This window comes from Pecten maximus, chromosome 2, assembly GCF_902652985.1.
Source record: "Pecten maximus chromosome 2, xPecMax1.1, whole genome shotgun sequence".
NCBI classification, from domain to species: Eukaryota; Metazoa; Mollusca; class Bivalvia; order Pectinida; family Pectinidae; genus Pecten; species Pecten maximus.
Genome location: NC_047016.1, coordinates 32,133,583 through 32,153,285, shown reverse-complemented (window position 1 = coordinate 32,153,285; position 19,703 = coordinate 32,133,583). Strand labels below are relative to the sequence as shown.

At 35.0% G+C, this 19,703-nt stretch overlaps 2 protein-coding genes across 3 annotated transcripts; one reads left to right on the top strand and one right to left on the bottom strand.

Moving 5' to 3' along the window:
* Window positions 1-1,035: 1,035 nt before the first annotated feature.
* Window positions 1,036-5,262, bottom strand: LOC117321800. 2 transcript variants are annotated; one of them, XM_033876374.1, is made up of 5 exons: window positions 5,177-5,262; window positions 4,098-4,144; window positions 2,442-2,590; window positions 1,391-1,558; window positions 1,036-1,177 (listed from the first exon to the last, which is right to left on the bottom strand). In XM_033876374.1, exons 2-5 carry the CDS (start codon window positions 4,136-4,138, stop codon window positions 1,107-1,109), a joined length of 429 nt encoding a protein of 142 aa, XP_033732265.1. In that variant the 5' UTR covers window positions 4,139-4,144; window positions 5,177-5,262; the 3' UTR covers window positions 1,036-1,106. The 2 variants fall into 2 exon arrangements, with proteins under 2 accessions (XP_033732265.1, XP_033732267.1); XM_033876376.1 differs by having other exon boundaries at window positions 5,173-5,237.
* Window positions 5,263-5,982: 720 nt separating this feature from the next.
* LOC117321799 (neutrophil cytosol factor 2-like) lies at window positions 5,983-18,270 on the top strand. The gene is made up of 6 exons (XM_033876373.1): window positions 5,983-6,267; window positions 8,716-8,798; window positions 11,700-11,808; window positions 12,149-12,286; window positions 12,801-12,914; window positions 13,608-18,270. The coding sequence occupies exons 1-6, from the start codon at window positions 6,106-6,108 to the stop codon at window positions 14,244-14,246; spliced, it is 1,245 nt and encodes a 414-aa protein (XP_033732264.1). The 5' UTR covers window positions 5,983-6,105; the 3' UTR covers window positions 14,247-18,270.
* Window positions 18,271-19,703: the final 1,433 nt, after the last annotated feature.

Sequence of the window (19,703 nt, the reverse complement as noted above, 5' to 3'; positions counted from 1 at the left end):
GAATGTGGGTTTTCCCCGTTTGGGCAGAAGGTGAATACATCGGGGCCTACTGATTGGATATTTAGGTGAGAGAAGTTTCCAAAGTTTTAATATGTGGGTTGGGCAATACATGTAGATGTAAAATATATAGAAAAACAGTTATTTTTTTGCTAGCCTGTTTTTGTCAGGGGGAGTTAAGTAAGTGTGTATTTTGTTGTTAATTTAGATGAATTTTTAGTGCTGAATTCAATACAAGATGGCGGCCCCTATATAAAAAAAAAAGTTCAAATTGGTAGAATTTTTTATAATTCCATTAAGAGGTTTCCGAGATGACATACTTCAAAATTATGGCTACTGGACCAGTGTTGAAAACTCCATTTAAGCAGTACAGTGATAAACGTTAACATTACCGTCTATGGGAAATCATTGGTTCCGTGGTCCCTTCAGCACTGCAGGTATCTGCTCCTCATTTTACCACCGGCTGAACGGTTGCGAGTGGTTCTGTTGAAGCAAAGGTCTGGGAAGTACTCTAGTATAGTTCACTTCCATTGACCATCTTCATACCGTCCTCTGCTTGCTTTCTCATGATCATTTCTATGATGCTGTTATCATTTAAGACCTATCAAACCAAAGATTTTCATTGACTTCTCTGTGACTGTTGGTATGTGCTCCGCCCCTCATTCACCTTCCATGATTTCGAGCTATAGACTTCAGGACTTGCCTGGTTTGAATTCAATGCGTGCCAATGGGACCATTGCTCCTAGATCACTAAGGTCCACCTTCGTTCCACCACAGTCTTTTCAACGTCACATCGTCCTGAAAGCCCCAGTTAGTGGTTGTCTGATGGCTGCGAAGAATATCAAGCATATCATGTGACTATCTCTACTAAGTTATCTGCCCAACTGTGGTATAGTCACATTTACAGTGAAGCTACCAAAGCAGTTCTTTATCGGCGTTCTTAGCCTCTCACGATATATCTTTCTATGGAATAAATGCTGGGCAACTGGTAAAAATCAACGGAGAATGTATTGGTTTATAGAACACAAACAAATATAATTCATTGAAATCTTTATTCTTGTTATTTCACATAATTTCTACATAATGTCAAGCAAAAATCGATGTGGTTTCTATGACGGCGTGGATATCATAATTTTGATCCACTGGACAACAAATTCAGCTTGTGATATAACGCCATCGTCTGTAACAGAGAAAAGGGAAACATGCGTATCAGAATGTCACTTGTTAAAAAGATAGTACATAGCAATATTACATTATAGAGCATGCGCAGATATTGTCGGCTAGCATCACAGGGATTTGTCACTTAGTCTCCCTTCACGGTAGATAATTGCTAATTGTAAGACCGTGGATTGGAAATCCGTGCCGAATCCCTATGGCTAGCATGGACACTTACGGTCGCGGTCGAAGAAATGAATAATCCAGGGCAGGTCAGTATCCTCATGAATCACTCCGTCCCGGTCAACGTCAAGGTGGTGGAACAATACCACGGCCTCTATAGAGTCTCCAAGCTTCCGGGCCATCCAATCGGCTAGGAACTCGTCCGAGGTCACGATCGTGTCATCTACAAAATAAAAGCTCTGACAAGTTAAACTGCTTTCCACTACAAATTTCCGATAATTTGTAACGGTGGAAGGTCGCTAACTAATGCTCTGAAATTATCATCTTTGGTATCCATGGTTACGTCCACTTTATATCTCGACACGGAGTATATACCTGGAGTATTGAGGATGCTGGCATATAAGTACATATGCTTTCTCATTTCTACTAACTTATTACGAAGGTCTGACTCAGAAATAGATGTTAAAATAAATAGAAAGGTGTGACAGTTCCCATCTTCTAAAAACAAGGGTTTCAACATTGATGCATATACATGAAACATTGTAACTTATATGTGCCCTATTGAAATATACCATGGCAAAGACGTATTCGTGGCATAAAAATTACCAATCTTTAGACTGATCTCTGCTCTTTCAAGATTGCAAACGCGCAACTCTGAAATCATGACAAGTCAGATTTATCTTTAGCGATTCCTTTGTACAATGTATGTTCTGTTCAGTTCAAGAAATCGTAGCATGCCGAAAAAAGAAAGTGGCGCATACAGTATATTCAATTTCCTGACATGCCCAAGGATGTAGATTAACTATACGTATTTACAGCCGTAGCTAATAGGGTAGTCGGACGGCACAGTGGTAACACATTTGCCTTTCGGATAGGCAGCCGAGGCGGACATAAAATGGTAAGGTAAGTTTCCTCCCACAGTAAGACCCCTCGCGCGCTTCAATCCGGACCAAAATGAAATCGAGATAAGCTAATATAATCTTGTTGTAAAATAATTAAAGTTCACACTTGTATATTTTTAATCCTATCTAACTGTCATAACCTTATTTAAATATATCCAGCATAAACGGTCACATGAGACGGCCATGGATGATTTAAACACTCACTGTTCATGTCGAACTCGAGAAAGACGCTGTGCAGTTCGGTCGTTGAGAGCATGTAGTCGTGATCAATATCAGCTAAGAGGAACAGTTCCCGCGCCTCAGGGCTGTCATGGTCAATGTTGGACGCGTGGCCGTGGCCGCCTAGTGAGCCTCTGTAGGTGTAGGGAAGAAAACCGTGACCGAGCAGATAATTACAAAAGATTATCTAAAGGTTAAATAACCATGACAGGAGAAATTATCGTGCAAGGGAGGTAACTGTGAAATGAGATATAACCGTGACAAAGGATTATGTGTCATAGTTTTTTCTATTTTCCCAGTTTCTTATGAGCGAGTCTAGCGTAGAGAAATGATACTAAGGCATGTAATCCAGTCTATATAGGAACTACACAGATGTGTTGTCATGAGTACGAATCACATTCGCGAAGTTCCGAATGAGATATAACGTGACAGGGGAGATAACTGACAAGGAAAATAACCGGCCAAGAGAGATAGGGGAGATAGAGGTTACACAATGAGTGGTTGTTGGATATGGAATTTATTTCACACGAGTAAGTTATTTTTTAAAAGTTACAAAAGACACGAGCTTTAAATAAATTCCATATCCAACAATTTCGAGTCGTGTGACCTGTTTCTATCACAATAATATCGGCTTGAATCAAAGGGAAACGTGGCCAAGTATAATTTCGCGTATGCAAGTAAAGTGTATACCGGTGACGTCCGGGACCCGATGATGTGACGTCATTAGATTATTGATGACGTCAATAACAATTGCAGCTTGGGTCAAAGTTCACCGTGTTAGCCAATCAAAATGCGTACAGAGTTTATACCACGTGTGGTATAAACAGATTGTTAATCGACAGCTGTAATGATTAACTGATGGTCTGAGAGTTGAATAACACAGGGTATTGTGGTAGAAATAGAGGTTACACAACGAGTGGTTGTTGGATATGGAATTTATTTCACACGAGTGAGTTATTCTTTAAAAGTTACAAAAGACACGAGCTTTAGCGAGTGTTTTTTGCAACTTTTAAAAAATAACTTACGAGTGTGAAATAAATTCCATATCCAACAATTTCGAGTCGTGTGACCTGTTTCTACCACAATAATATCGGCTTGAATCAAAGGGAAACGTGGCAAGTATAATTTCGCGTATGCAAATAAAGTGTACCGGTGACGTCCGGGACCCGATGATGTGACGTCATTAGATTATTGATGACGTCAATAACAATTGCAGCTTGGGTCAAAGTTCACCGTGTTAGCCAATCGAAATGCGTACAGAGTTTATACCACGTGTGGTATAAACAGATTGTTAATCGACAGCTGTAATGATTAACTGATGGTCTGAGAGTTGAATAACACAGGGTATTGTGGTAGAAATACGCTGTATAAAACAGTTAACGGTTTAGGCAACGTTTATAGAAAATTGTTTTTAGAGGAAGAACACAGCAATAACAAAAATGAGTATGCGTATCGCATTGTAGATATACATGTACATGTACTTCGCTTTTCAAATCGATTGAATATTTTATCGTCTAGTCTTTTTTGTTAACATCAATTAATACATTTATCTTTGTATGCTGGTCTCTAATGATATTATTTCTTCACGTTAATTCAACTATACTTTATTAATGTAATTCGTTATCTTAGCAGTATACTCACGTGACGAGGCACAGTCCGAGAATAAGTGACAATGTGTGCATCTTTATCTAAGGAGGAGAATAGTCAAGCTAAAGACAATAACATGAACACACAAGAAAAAGTGATGACAAATCAGAGTATAATGATTTGGTGGTTGAATTAACGAAAAGTATCACATTATCTTCTTTCCTTTATTGACTCAAATGGGTCTTGAGATCAACACCCGGGATGAAGTTGGGTCGAAGAGTGTAAAACTTTAAAGGTAGTCTGGACAGTATACAAGTACAATTACGACTGGAAATTCACATTTTAAGTCTTCATAATGTACACGTTGCATTGCATTCGATAAGTAGATGCATAAAAAACTCAAATGACGAAGGAAGACATTTTTGACTCGCGCCCTGACTGGGCCTCGAACTCACGATCTACGTCACCAAATAGGAAGAGATAAGACTTTTAAAAATTACGACGTTCTACCATATGCATATTTTGAAGCGTACATAAAAGTATATTAGAGAAGTGGAATTACTGACCTTAGTTTAATTACATTTGAAACAAATGGGTAATTGACATTGAAAACATATTGGATGGGAAGATTACTTACCCTAGGAGACAAAAGAGAATAAATAAATGTATGTAGAAACAAGGCAGGTAATTGAAAGCTTAGTTCACATAATTTATGGACAAATATGGGTGCACAATACGAACAGTGGATCTTATATATTACAATATGTGGTAACTGATCGTAAATTAATCAGGGGCGCACATACAGGGTACATGTACGCTCTTTAAATACATATAGGAATTATATAAAATCATCACATACGAATTTGACATCAAATTGGATGTCTTCTGTGGCGTTATATCTCTCTTCTGAACAAATAACTGACGGACGGAAACGGACGGACACGGACGGACGTAGCCAAAACCACCAATCAAACGATGAAAGAATTATACAAATTGCGGGATATTTGGTAGAAGTACACGTACTAATGTCTGTTAGAAAGCGAATCAATGACGACTGAATTTTGAGAGTCTAAAATTCAAGTTTAGTATAAGTGAATAGTGGAAGAATACAAAAGCGAAGTACACGTACAAACCTTGGGAGTCCACAGGTTGGAGGAAGACAAGTTCTGCAAACGCAGTGACTATACTAGATAAGAACGCATGACCGAGGTCAACTGAGCCGATTTTATCTCGCCAAGTCATGTAGTGAGAGTATGACAAAGTATCCAATTTTAAACTCCTGTATGAAGGAACATGTCTTCAAGTTTTCCATTGAAACAACGAATGTTTATAAAAGAAAGACTATGTATTTTTGTTAAAATTTCCTGAATCCCTTTCATGGACGCTGAAGTAGCATCATCATTTTCCTGTGTCATCCGCTTGGGATCGAACAGTTATCACATTACGTATACTAAATATGATAGAAATACATGTAGTTTGAACAACAGCTTTGATGAACCATGGGCTTTGTTAGTTAGTTTTAACAATATTTATTTGAGAGTAAGTAGCACAATACAATAAATCAATAAATAAACTATAGACATTATACAGTGTATAACATATATTACAATATAACAATATTAAATCTATTTGGAAATTAATAATCAGTTGAATAATCTGAAAATAATTGTTTTTACCGAATTAATCCCCCCCCCAAAAAAATAAAAAATTAATAAATAGATAAAAAATCTTCTACTTATATTATGTAACACAGACCTTTTATTAATTATTAATTAAGAAATGTGAGAAGAAAAAAAACATTCTACATGCTGGAAACAAGATTCTCCAGTGAGCCTTGATAAGTCGATCCTGTCAATGATTCGCATGCCCCTGTGTATCGGGTACGTATGCACTGGCACTCGCGAATTAACAAAAGGCAGACCTATACGCCCGAGGCTGATCGAACGGAGTAGGAAATGATCACATAACGCCCCATAACACACTAAACCCACACAACAACAGCACGACATGTGAAGTTAGGGTATGTTACTGAGTCGAAGTAAACTAGGACAACTCGAGAGGCATGGCTCTGAAGGAAACCATAAGTGTGTGGTATGATGGAGTTAAAGCATTCGAGGACGGTGATTTTGCAGGTGCGCTGGACACGTTCCTGTCCATATCGGACCCGAGTGCTCGGATTCTATTCAACATCGCCCGTGTATCGAAGCTGAACGACTCTGTCAAGGTATGTACGTGTACAGTACATGTTCATGGACGTATCCAGGTGCATGGCACACAAAACATATTATTTATTGTTTAACATAATAATTATGAGATAAGTCTATCTACAATAAAAGGAAAGCCCGATGACACGCACGTACAGTGACCGCTTGCCAGAGATCGCGCGCTCTTGGCACTAGACATATACATGTAGGGTCAGATTTTAGTCCAGTGATTTCACTTCATCACACATATAGACATGACAAGCCACTGTGGAAAAAATGACAATTTCTAATATTGAAAAAAAGACATTTCTTACTATAAATAATATATTAATAATTATTTTATTAATATCAAAAGAATGATCAATCAATATTGATAAATGAATTATTAACATTAATAAATTATTTTTTTTAATTGAAAGTACATGTATTCAGAGCACAGGTGGTTGTATGTGAAAGAGTGGTTCAATATCTTTAATTCGATTACACTATATACTATTACAATATACAGCATCTTAGTTTTTATTAGTTGTAAACTCTGTAAACTGGTTTCAATTACCAATGGACTTCATTTTACTTTCAGTATAATTTTGAATTTCACATAGTCAGAAGAAGGCTCTTTGATTATATAGCTATTATTTTTGGCCTATATTTCCATTAATATATGTATCTATCTTTTAATCATATACATCAATATACCAGTATTGATTGATAAAGCCCTGAATAGGATTCCATCTGACCAGAACTACGTCTGTCATCTTTTCTCTTAAGCACTAATATAAGGATTAGATCTGCCCCCCCCCCCCCCCCCCCCCCCCCCCATGGCGTCGAACCAAATTTTGTTTTAATTCATTTAGTGTGAAATAAATTCTATATGAACAGATCTAGTATGACCCCCTCCCCCTCTCACCCTCCCCCATCTTGGTTTCCTGTATTAAATTGATGCTATCCGGGATATAAGAATACTTTGAAGGGGTCCGCTTTGAAGTGTATAAAAAAGACTTCCTTATTGTTTACTTAAACTTACGTTAAGCTTATGGTTGTTGGTGTTTCCTATATGTAGATAAAAAGTTGTAGGTTACACCTATATAGATACATTAACGTCTATTCTATAGCTATAGTTCTGATACTAAGTGATATGCAAAGAAAGTTCCAGGTTTGAAATGAGAACGATTTAGATCTACTTTATAGAATGATAATATCAGCACCACCTATAACCTGTATTGTCAGTCAATGTCTGATATCATGTCCTTCACGGAGGTTAGAAGGATAATATGTCCTGTGGTTTCCTGTATTATTTTTAAGTTGGCGGTTTACGTGACTTCATTCATGTAGATACATCAGTGTATCAGCACACACAGATACCCCCACTAAGTGTGAATACTGCAAATGTTTTGTGTAAAATTGAGACATATTTGTTTTTGCTATATTATCAGCAATCAGCTCATGCCTGGTTATCAGCCAGTCAATGTTTATTCACAGGAATCTGTATCATATGTCAGTAATGATAGAAAAAAATAGCCCCTACCCCTTCTTTATATCATGATATAGGAGTAGGGGCCAATATTTTTTTCTATAGATTTTAACCTAATGCAGAGGCCTGTGATTTATTACAGTTCAATGAAAATGCAATTTTATGACCTGCTATGAGTCAAAGTCTGTGTGCTGATTAACTAACGAGTGATTACAGGATGAAAAAGATTAAAAACTGATCTCGTGAATGGCTTTGTCATCAGGTGAATGATGTAATGAATTAATGTTGCACAGGTCAGAACAGAGCATGTTTTCAACACTTGGAGACAAAAACTTAAATATAAGGAGTGATCCCAACATGGTAGTTCATCCATTTATCTGTTGTTCATTCCAGAGTGCTCTATTGGACAAACTACCGTGTTGGACTCCCTCCTTATAGATTAATTATTACCTGGATTTTTTAAATGAGACCTCTTGTATACCACGGCAGGTTCATCAGTATTTGTAAGACAGTACATACACATACTGGTACCCAAACTCATTTTGTCATCCTTGGTAGCTTGAAAGAAATTGATGGGAGAAAAATAATCATTCCATACTTATGCTATAGGTTAAGATGATGTAATATTTGTGACAAAGAAATGCTTAAAGTTGGAATGAGATTTTTGAATATCCAGCCCTTGGTGAAGCTTATGTTTCTAATGTAATCTATTCTTATTAATGTTGTAGAATCTTCTTAGGCTTTTCAAGTCTCCTGGAGGTGTTTCCAATTAACAAAAAGGGAGAAAATAATAAAAGCATATTTTTAAAGAAAATTAAAAAAAAAAACAGGCTGGTGAGAGTAGGCTAGTTTCAGAAACACCCCTCTGAAATCTGCCACTCTTATTATACTGTATATAAACACAAATACATGATTAAGTAAATAATAGCAGAAAACTGATGAAATATGATCATGATATTTTACAGAAGAAATATGATTTTTTTGTTTGTGATTTCAGTATTTGACTGAGGCTATTACTAAAGACCCCCATCTAGCTGTCGCTTACTACCAAAGAGGGCTGCATTACTTCACTAAAAAACAGTAAGTGATTGTACAGTGTTTAACCAGCAGATAAACCACTAGGCCTGTCAGTCAAGTAAAGGACACATGATTAAACTGACCATCCCCTATACAAGCGTACTGACCACCAGGCCAGATTGTCAACTTATATTAAGTCCTGTTAGTAAAGGACACATCATCACTAATATGTAGCATCACGATGTAACTGACCATTCCCTATATAAATGTATTGACCATTAATTTTATAATGTTATCCACCATTAACCCGAGATTGTCTATGAATTATGTAAAGTAGGAATACCTGTAAAAAAAATACTAAAAGGTCTTTTTATTTCAAATGATATCTCACAAAATGATAGATTTTATACATTTATTTCAGAATTTTCAGTCAGCTTGTCAAGATGGTTGGCACAGGAGAGTTATTTCCCCTTTTTGTTACATCTTCAGTGTTCTTTGCAGCCTCCTATATACACTGTAATCATACAGGAGTCGCCTTTGATATCTGCTCATGTAAATAATTTGAGAAGAAATGGAATAGTCACAGGATCTATATCACAAGAAAATATCTTAAGATAATGATACATTAATGCATACTTCCTTATCTCACAATGTGAAACCATGATTCATTATTTTCAAATTTTACCACTTTTACAGAAAACCATAACTTTAGTTTTTTCACTATTCACAGTTAATTTCCATTGCAAGTAATACATGTCAAGATTATCTAGAAGGTTCTGTACATGTAGGCCTTTGACAGTTTCCAAAAACAGAACTAGATCATCAGCATGTAACATATTAGAAATAAACATAACTCTTCAAAATCATAATGATTGTTACATTTTGAGATGAAAAAGGACTCACAATCATTGACGCACATACATAATGTAGAAAAATGATTGGCGACAAGATTTCGGCCTTTTATAATAAACCGATATTGTTTAAAAAAAATTAAGATAACAACCTTTGAATTTTACACAAGATTTTACATTATTATATATTGATTTCATAATATGCAGAAGCTTGCCTCTTACTCATAGTTTTGACAGTTTGTACCATAGGTTGACTCTGTCTACACTAACAAAAGCTTTGCGAAAATCAACAAAACAGCAATATAACCGTTTATAAATTTCACTAAAAGACTTAATAATAATTGAATGTAGAGCTAAAATTGCATCTACAGTACTGAGACCACTGTGAAATTCAAAATGTGCATCAAGCTGTAATAACATTATATGATTCAGACCACTTAAGAAGTCTAGTATTTAAAATGGACATGAACAATTTACCAAGACAACTTATCAGGCTGATACCCCTATCAATACCTGTACAGGTAAATTTGACAGAAAACAATAAAGAGGTGGGGTATATGGGGACTGACAAAGTGAGTTTTTCCACTCACTCTTTCTGTTTGTTTGAGGTGAGAAGTATGAGGTAAATCAGTTATAGCATTATTTCTTTCTTGTCACTCGAGATTTATTACACTCGAACGAAGCGAGGGTGTAGAAAATCCCTTATTACTCACGATCACGTGTTATACAATATATGGATTAGGCCACAGACTTCGGCCTATGAGAGACTCGATCCTTAAAAATGAGTACAGGTGAGTTTTAGTACAAGGACTTATCACAAAGTCTCAGCCTATATATGTACATAATTATAATGGAAACTTGATGGGAATATGTAAACAAAGGCCCTGTTTTTTGTTGGCTTTTTTTGTGACAGATTTTACCTGTTGCTATATACATTTTTCTGATTCTTTAATATTTCATAAGTTATAACAATGCTCGTGATTTCTTTACTATGATTTTATGATTTTATGACAAACGCTCTTCTTCATGGTTGGTTGATCTTGTTAAAGAATTTCTTTTCTTGCTTTGTGTAGGTGCAGTCGCCTGTCAAAGGAAACATGCCTTAGAGCTTAAGTTTCGATTAAAATGGTGATATTATACACACATAAAGATATATCATTTATAGGCTGTGTAGAAAGTTAAAAACCCATAGCATTGATGTAAAACTATCGGTCATAGACCTCTTAGCACATATACCACATATATATATAACTGACTTGTGGGAATGTAAGATTAGTGAGACGTTGACCTGGTTCCCCAGTTCAGATGACCTAGCGAACTAATAGAGCCTTTTTTTGACCTGTTATAAATTATATAAGGTGACCAATATATTTCCACTCTGAACAGAGGGATAGGTTAAATGTAGGAGATAAGAGAGAGAATTTTTTCATACGTAAATTTCCTCTTTGTATATATATACTCGATGAATGTCAATCTTCGGGAAAAGATGAATGTCAATGTGTCAATGATAAAAAAACCCAAAAAACCCTGTTAAGTTGTTCCTTGACCTTTGACATTGTTGTTCTATAATATAACATAATCAGATAGGATCGGGCCCTATAATATATTGTTGTTCTATAATATAACATAATCAGGTGTGACTGGGCCCTATAATATATTGTTGTTCTATACTATAACATAATCAGGTGTGACCGGGCCCTATTATATATTGTTGTTCTATAATATAACATAATCAGGTATGATCGGGCCCTGTTGTATATTGTTGTTCTACAATATAACATAAACAGGTATGATCGGGCCCTGTTGTATATTGTTATTATAGTCCCCTTCCGGTTAAACCAGGGGAACTATATAGAAAGTTCTTCTCAATCTGTCTTGTACATATACATACAAATATACATAATGCCAAAGTTTGTCAGCACTCTTAGTATCTAGCGGCTGCATTCCTTGGGGAATTTTGATCAAACTTCACACAATGATAAAGGACCATAATATCTTAGGTTTCAGGGTTTTTGGGTCAAGGTCAATGTCATGTATAACTTTAACAATACCAAGTATGCTTGATCAGGGCCTGTACGTTATGTCCTGTTAATCTACATTGTAACATTTACAGGTATGATCGAGCCTTACAGGACTTTATTAGTTCAGAGGAGAAAATGCACGGTCGTCCAGTACTGGACTACAGTCAGCTCGGGATGGCATTCAAGTTGTATTCTGCAGAGGTACATTTACTGCATCTCGGCATATGTAGTAATAATTAAAACAAATTCTGGTATTATATATACAGTATTTATTGGATTTTTTAGATACAATTTTACATTATAGGTAGAGAAAGATCTTGTATGATTTGTCATTGTATTAGATGGGGCACTAAATATGTTCTACATGGTAAATATAATGCGTAATTGTCTATATTGTAATACTAATAGTACTTACATGTAATACTTGTATATGATATATTGTAATCATTAGTATATGTACTTGAATTATCTACATTATAATACTAACACAATGTACTCAAATAAACTTTCATTATCGTCTTTGTAATACATACATCCACAGATAGCCATTACAAAGGCAGCTGTGTGGCAGAGGAAAGGTAACAGTGAGCATGCTATAGAAATGGTGATTACAGCCAGCCAGGAAGCTGAGGAGGATACTGTTAAAAAAATGTGTGTCAGTGCCCTCCAAAAACTCCAGGTACATTGAAGGTCATATTTCATTTTACTGATACAGCCAGATGAACCATGCAAATATCTGTCTGATTGATAATCTTCACTAGCCAGTACAGGTTATGATCTGCTTTCTCTTCTTCTGAAGGCAGGTTGTAACCCTTGGATAGGGAAGATGAATAAGAGCAGGCACTACAGGTTTAATTACTAGATTTGTTTTGCCTTGAAATGAAGTTATATCGAATAATGTTAATTTATAAAACATTCACATGCACATATATTATATGCAAGAAATACCTTTTATATATATTCAAAGTCAAGGTCATTTGGTAAACTTTAAATTAACTAATGAATGATCTAGTACTGTAAAAAAAAATTAATGGCTCAGATATTCAGAAGGAACAACTATTTCAGATCCCGAGGTTTGTAGTTGTGGCCAGTGACCAATTGGTTTCAATGCTGGAGTTGTATGATCTTCCCTGGCTTGACATCTTCTGAATTGTCGTTAAAATATACAGGTATTCTTGTTTGTGTTTTGACAGGTTGGTGGTCAAGGTGCTCTGGATCCTGTAAAAATACATGATCATTGTATTTTTCATCCTCCAAAAAGTTTGACAGCAAATTTAAAGAAAAGAGAATATGTTGCCAAGTCAAGGGTAAATATTGTTTTTGTTCTTTCATTTAATGCTCATTTATTGCTCTTTTCATGTTTGCTGTCTCCCATTAACTCAGTATCAATCTGGTTGTATTCATGAGAGAGAACATGCTCTATCACATGAAGATAGAAATCATTTCTGTGCCATTATGACCTACAAGTATTGTATATTATACCAATGTTTGATAAGTATAATTAAGATGTATGTGTTATAGGTTTACATCAAACTTTTGAATGATTATGATATTCAGGTTGCCCTTCCAGTAATAAAATAAATACTAGTATCCCAGAAAATCTCTTGAACACATGTCAGATTATATTTATTTTTAACATGAAGGGAATCTAAGTGATAGAAAGATAAGTTCATGACCTGATCCATATTATGGACCGATACCATTCTTTGTTGACAATAAATTAAATTATTTAGTTTTAAACAATAAATCAAATTGTGGATCAAATTGTGGTATCCTTTGATGCAGGTTATTCCTGTATTTCATGTATTTATCCAGCAATAAGCCAATGCTTTAGTAATAAGCGTGCCCTTAAACTAAAACATTATCGTTTATTTATATTATAAGTCTGTGGTATTAACTGGGCTTATTTCAGGATAAATATGGTGTTCTTCATCTACAATTTACAAATATAAACAGAAAATTAGCAGACGTTTGAGTGACAGTATAATGTTTGTGTACAGGTCGTGTCCGACTACCAGCAGAGGAGCAGAGAGAGTTCTCCGAATCCTGAAGGGAGACAATCTGCCAATCAACCACCTGACCTTCCTTCCAGGGGAGGTAACCATCTGCCAATTCCTCCTGACAAACCGAGAAAATCTCACACGCTACCTGGCAGTATGGAGTCATCGCAAGGCCGCGCAAGAGAGTCCAACCAATTAGATGTATCCTCTCAGGGACAGAAAAAATTTGCGACCATGGCAGGAAGCTCTCCCACAAGACATTTGCCACCTCCCCCTAAGAGAGCTGCACCTATTTTATCTATGAATATTAAAGATTCAAAGTCAGCTGAAGACTTATTTACAGACAAACAAAACAATTCTTTATCTGTTGAAAAACACAGAATGAGAAGGCACAGTCATGATGTTCCTAGGGACTTTGATTCACAATTGACGAAAGCTTTGGCAGACCAGCTTAAGAAAGTGCATGTTGGAGAACCTATACATAGTAACAATGATAAAATAAAAGTTAAAAATTCCAGTGACAGAAATAGTGGCACCCCACCCCCTCGTCCCCCACGTCCTCCTCCCCCGGGGATTGTGATAGACTCTGACAACGATACCCCTCCTCCAGTTCCTAGAAAAGACTATCCAAAACCATGATGATATAAATGTTTATTAGTAAGCTGTCTTATTGTTTTATAAGTAGAACAGATACATCTGTATATTGTCCTGTCTTTGGGTTATGTCATGAGGGGCTACCTATGACCTCTGACCCTGTGACCTTTTGTATTTACCGGTATACAGTAGGCCTATGGTAGATCTCAGTTTTTCATAGATAGTTACTGTGTTAATATCGTTATACTGTGCTTTGTCTGAGGATGCACAACTATATTTGGATCAACATCTGATATTTTCAGTGTACAATGTAGATATTAAGTCATATTACAATATATTACATCATCATATTACATCTACATGTATGTCATAATTTGTCATATACTGTACAGTTGTTAATCTTTGTGATGGATTTAATTTCACTATATTCACAGTCATTCAATATAGTGTGAAAATAAATACCCAGGAAACATTTATTTACACAAAACATTTATTTACACAAAACACGGTGTATAAAAGTGATTACTGCAGAATGTTTATAAGGTGTGAAATTTGATACCTTTAGATTAGTTCTGGGACAACCACAAATTTTTTTTTTTGAAATTAAATTTTTCTTTGAAATACCCCATAATAATGTGTAATCTTTGTAGTAGTATTATGGTTTCATTAACCCTCCATTATTAGCAAACCTACACAAAACTAAGTCATATGACCACTGTTATGCTCCAATCACTATTGATAATGAACTGTAGGGTGACATCAATTAAAGGGGAATTACTCTGGTACCGTTTTTTCAGCATTATGTAGTTTTACCTTATATGGTAATGGTTAGTATAGGATCAATACTCAATGTATTACTTTCTGATGGTCTATCCTTACAACTTCTTTATGTTTAATTTCATACTCTTTGGTGCAGACAGATATTGAGACAATTTGTTTTAAGTTGAGACATTTTTAATGCCCCAAGCATGATTACCTATAAGTTAGTCTCTGTGTATCTTAATTGTTTGTATATTAGGTAAGTTTCATAACTAGACACCCAACAGCAATTGTCTTGTTTGTCTAGGTTTCGAGGAGCCTGCACCTACATAAATTGGAGTAATATAATAATTAATGAAATTGGAAAGACATGATTTTTTCTTCAGTTTTAGGAATTTTTTTACTAGGTTTTCAGCTGTAAAAACATAGTAAAACGTTTTTCTGAAAAGTCATCAAATCCTGTATGTGCATTTTGAAAATACAAATGTATAGTATAAATTTTGTGTCGATGTAACCACTTCACTGGGTCCTATACCCCGATTTGACATAAACAGCAATGAGGATTACCTGCCCAACCATGCGTGTTTACTGGGGATACTCTGATTTCCTACAAAAGTTACACTCCTTGTGCATTGAAATGCACAAGGAGTGTAACTTTTGTAGGAAATCTGGACAACAGTGATTATAGAGTTTGACAGTGCCTTTCTGTTTATTTTATATGATCTATGTATTCCAATTTGCCAAATGTGATACAGAGTTATGATTTATTGATGTATATTACATGTGTCAAATATTTTATCACTTTTTGTTGTGTGCCTATACATGGTGATGTTTGGTCCTGAAAAACATGAAGTCTTTAAAGGAACGTGCAATAATGCAATCTATTCTTGTTAAAGGGGCATTCCTTCGTTCAGACGAAACCTGCACAATTTCTGTTGATGAAATCTATTTACGAACGGTAATTATATGAGTGTCTGTGCCTACATGTCATGAAATTAACCTCAAAATATAGAAGAAAAAGGCGTATCATATACAAATATTGTATGTCTTTGCAGTAACTAGTGTTACTTCGGGTCGAATTAAGAATTTTCAGGACTTAATACTCAAAGAACTTTGGTTTACCCTGAGAGTAAAACTGCCTTATTAATGTGAAGATTATAACTTTTACTACCTGGAAATATATGTATTTTCAGTAAGTGTATTTTTGACGACCTAAACTTTATTATTCAAATGAAGGAATGCCTGTTTAAAGGGTACAATTTTTATTTTTTTTTTGTTCAAGACGAAAAACCCTGAATTGTACAAGATAATGTAGTATACATGTTTATAAGCAAATGATTGACAATTATACTCTAGCTGTCAATAACTTCACATGGAAATGTTTAGTTGACAATTTTATGGTTATGGTGCTTTACTTTACTCATTCTTTAATGTGCTATTCCTCTACTTAACTCATTCTTTTTCCACTTAACTCATTCTTTTCCGCTATTCCTCTATCTCATTGGGACACAAACATGTATACCCAAACATTTACAGCAACACACATTCTAAAAAATCTTGGTATGAGTTGACAGAAAAAATTATTACAACCAAATCCATTTTTCATTCTGACCAACAAGTTTCCACCCTGTTGGAGTTGGTTATGTTTCTCTGTGATAGATATAGCTTCTATTGATCTCTGTGTGGTGTTTTTGAATCTCTCTAGAACTGTATTGATGGAAACAGTACTGTTTTTATCTTGTTAAGGTAAAATGTACCATGAGATTATTATATATATAAATTGTAACCGGTGGCACCATGATAGAATATAATTATGTTGAAATGCTCCATTATATAAAAGTGCACCACTTATGTACAGTAATACAGGTCTTTTGATGCATTAAACATTGAAAACAAAATCAAAAAGTGGGAAACTTTATCTGTCCTTCACTATACCAATAAATGTTGCTGTGAAGAAACTGTGCAATATTAAGTACCTGGTAAGCAATACATACCGTATGTGGTCAGGGGAAGTAACTCTAAGTCAAAGTCTAATTTTGTTGCTTCATCGTCTTGTTCTGCATACAAGGGAGAATACTCACAAATAGAAGACCAAACACTTTAAAAGTGAAACTGTTATTTGTGATTATAACCAATGCAGTGGTGTTGTTAACCTTGATAATGATGTCATGTGATCGAAGCTTAAATCACCAACAAAATATTCCATTTATTACCCATTCTGGTCCTGTGAAACATCTCATTGATTCTGTAAATCCTCTAATCGGTTCTATAAATCATCTCGATGATCCTGTAAATCATCTCATTGGTCATATAAAGCATATCATTGGTCATATAAATCATCACATTGATTCTGTAAATCCTCTAATCGGTTCTATAAATCATCTCGTTGATCCTGTAAATCATCTCATTGGTCCTGTAAATCATCTCATTGGTCATATAAATCATGTTGTTGGTCCGGTAAATCATCTCGTTAATCCTGTAAAACATCTCTTTGATCCTGTAAACCATCTCATTGGTCCTGTAAATCATCTCATTGGTCCTGTAAAACATCTCATTGGTCATATAAAACATCTCATTGATCCTGTAAAACATCTCATTGGTCATATAAAACATCTCATTGATCCTGTAAACCATCTCATTTGTCCTGTAAACCATCTCATTGGTGCTGTAAACCATCTCATAGATCCTGTAAAACATCTCGTTGATCCTGTAAAACGTCTCATTGGTCCTGTAAATCATCTCACTGGTCTTGTAAAACATCTTGGTGATCCTATAAACATCTCATTGATCATATAAAACATCTCATTGGTCATATAAAACATCTCATTGGTCCTGTAAAACATCTCATTGTCTTGTAAAACATCTTGGTGATCCTGTAAAACATCTCATTGATCCTGTAAAACATCACATTGGTCCTGTAAAGCATCTCATTGATCCTGTAAAACATCTCGGTGATCCTGTAAAACATCTCACTGGTCCTGTAAAACATCTCGGTGATCCTGTAAAACATCTCATTGATCCTGTAAATCATCTCAGTGATCCTCTTATTCTAGTAATCCTGTTAAGCATTCCAATGATCCCTAAAACATTTTAGGATATTTGTGGCTGGGGCTGCTGGGGAGAAATTTATGGAGTTAATTAATTATCCTTTCCCTAAAGCAGTAGTGGTCAAATGATCATGAGTTATAAAGTTGTTTTTTTTTCTTTTAATGGTAATAATGTATTACAGTATATAATGTAATACTTATATGTTTGATGCTAATGTGATACTTTATATTCTGATATGACCAATAAATTTTGTTAGAAGTTATATGCTTTATTCATGTTTTTATCTTTTTTAACATTTAAATATCTGAATTGTCTGCTTTATGCTCTCTCCATTGCAATCCTTTCACATAAACGTGCATGAATTACATGTATGTCAAACTTAATACATGTATTGAAAAACGAGAAGTAGAATATCTTTTCATCATCCTTAGCACTGTGTTATTAGTAAGATTCCTTACCAGCAGTCAACATATGTAAAGGAATTTGTAAATATGGGAAAAAATCATTTTCAATAGAATCAATTCCAACATGTAAACAACTTAGTTTGGGGAAGCAGGTATCTTGCTGTCTATCAAATGAAAAAATACAATATGGAAGTTGATGCTAATGTAGAAGAGTCTAGTATCATTGGTTTCAGCCTTTTAGGGATATGAGGGTTGACATGTTCGGTCATTATCTTATTTTAAACAGCACATAGATATATCGAGAAGTGAAAGTTATGAAATATATAAAGTACATGTATCTGTTTTATCAACTGAGTTTGGTATGAAGGCTGAGAGTTTGTTCCAGTGGGTATACCAAGGCCACAATCTGTTTGAATATATTGACACTAAGTATAAAAAAAATGATAACTGGAATTCCAATTATTCTTGAGATTCCCAGTTGTGACTCTAAAAATATTATCATTTATTAACAAAAAGATATTCTTTTTATCAGTGTTTTGGTTTAGAAAGTCGCCAAGTAGAAGGTATTGACAAACAATTTAGCTGGTGTGTAAAACATGCATTAAATATCCGCCCACTAGTAAGGACTAGAACCCCACTAGTAAGGACTAGAACCCCATCGACATTCGATACAAAAAAAAAAGATATACATGTATACGTAATCTCGCTAACCCCACTTTGTCAGGAAAGTTTTTTAGGTCAAATTTAAAATTAACTACAAATACATGTATTTTTTTCCAAAAAAAAACAAAACAAGCAAATCACGTCAATGAATTGATATTATGTTTAAGCACCCGTATACCTTAAAGACCTGTGTAAATATTGATGTATTGCAAGGGGAATAAGCAAACTTTTCAAATCGCTCATCATCGAAATTCGAAATATGACATTTTTTACCCTATAAAATCACTCTTCTTGAAGATGAGAAACAAAATAAATTCAATACTGTTTTACAGAACTTGTTCCGTTTTGACTACAAACTAATTTGTAGATGAAATGAAGAAGCAATCGAAGATGCTATATTGATCTCTCAAAAACCTGGGGTTTTACACAAAACAAAACAAAATGATAATAAAATTCACGTAAGTTATAGGATGTATTAAGATTTCCATACTACAATGCAATTATATTCCAGGTTTGCTTGAAATAATACCGATACTTTTGAAAAACTGAGCTAAATACGAAACTCTCAGCATCCCTAATTTCCAGAAACAATGTAGCATACATTCTTGATGATATTCTGTATATAAAG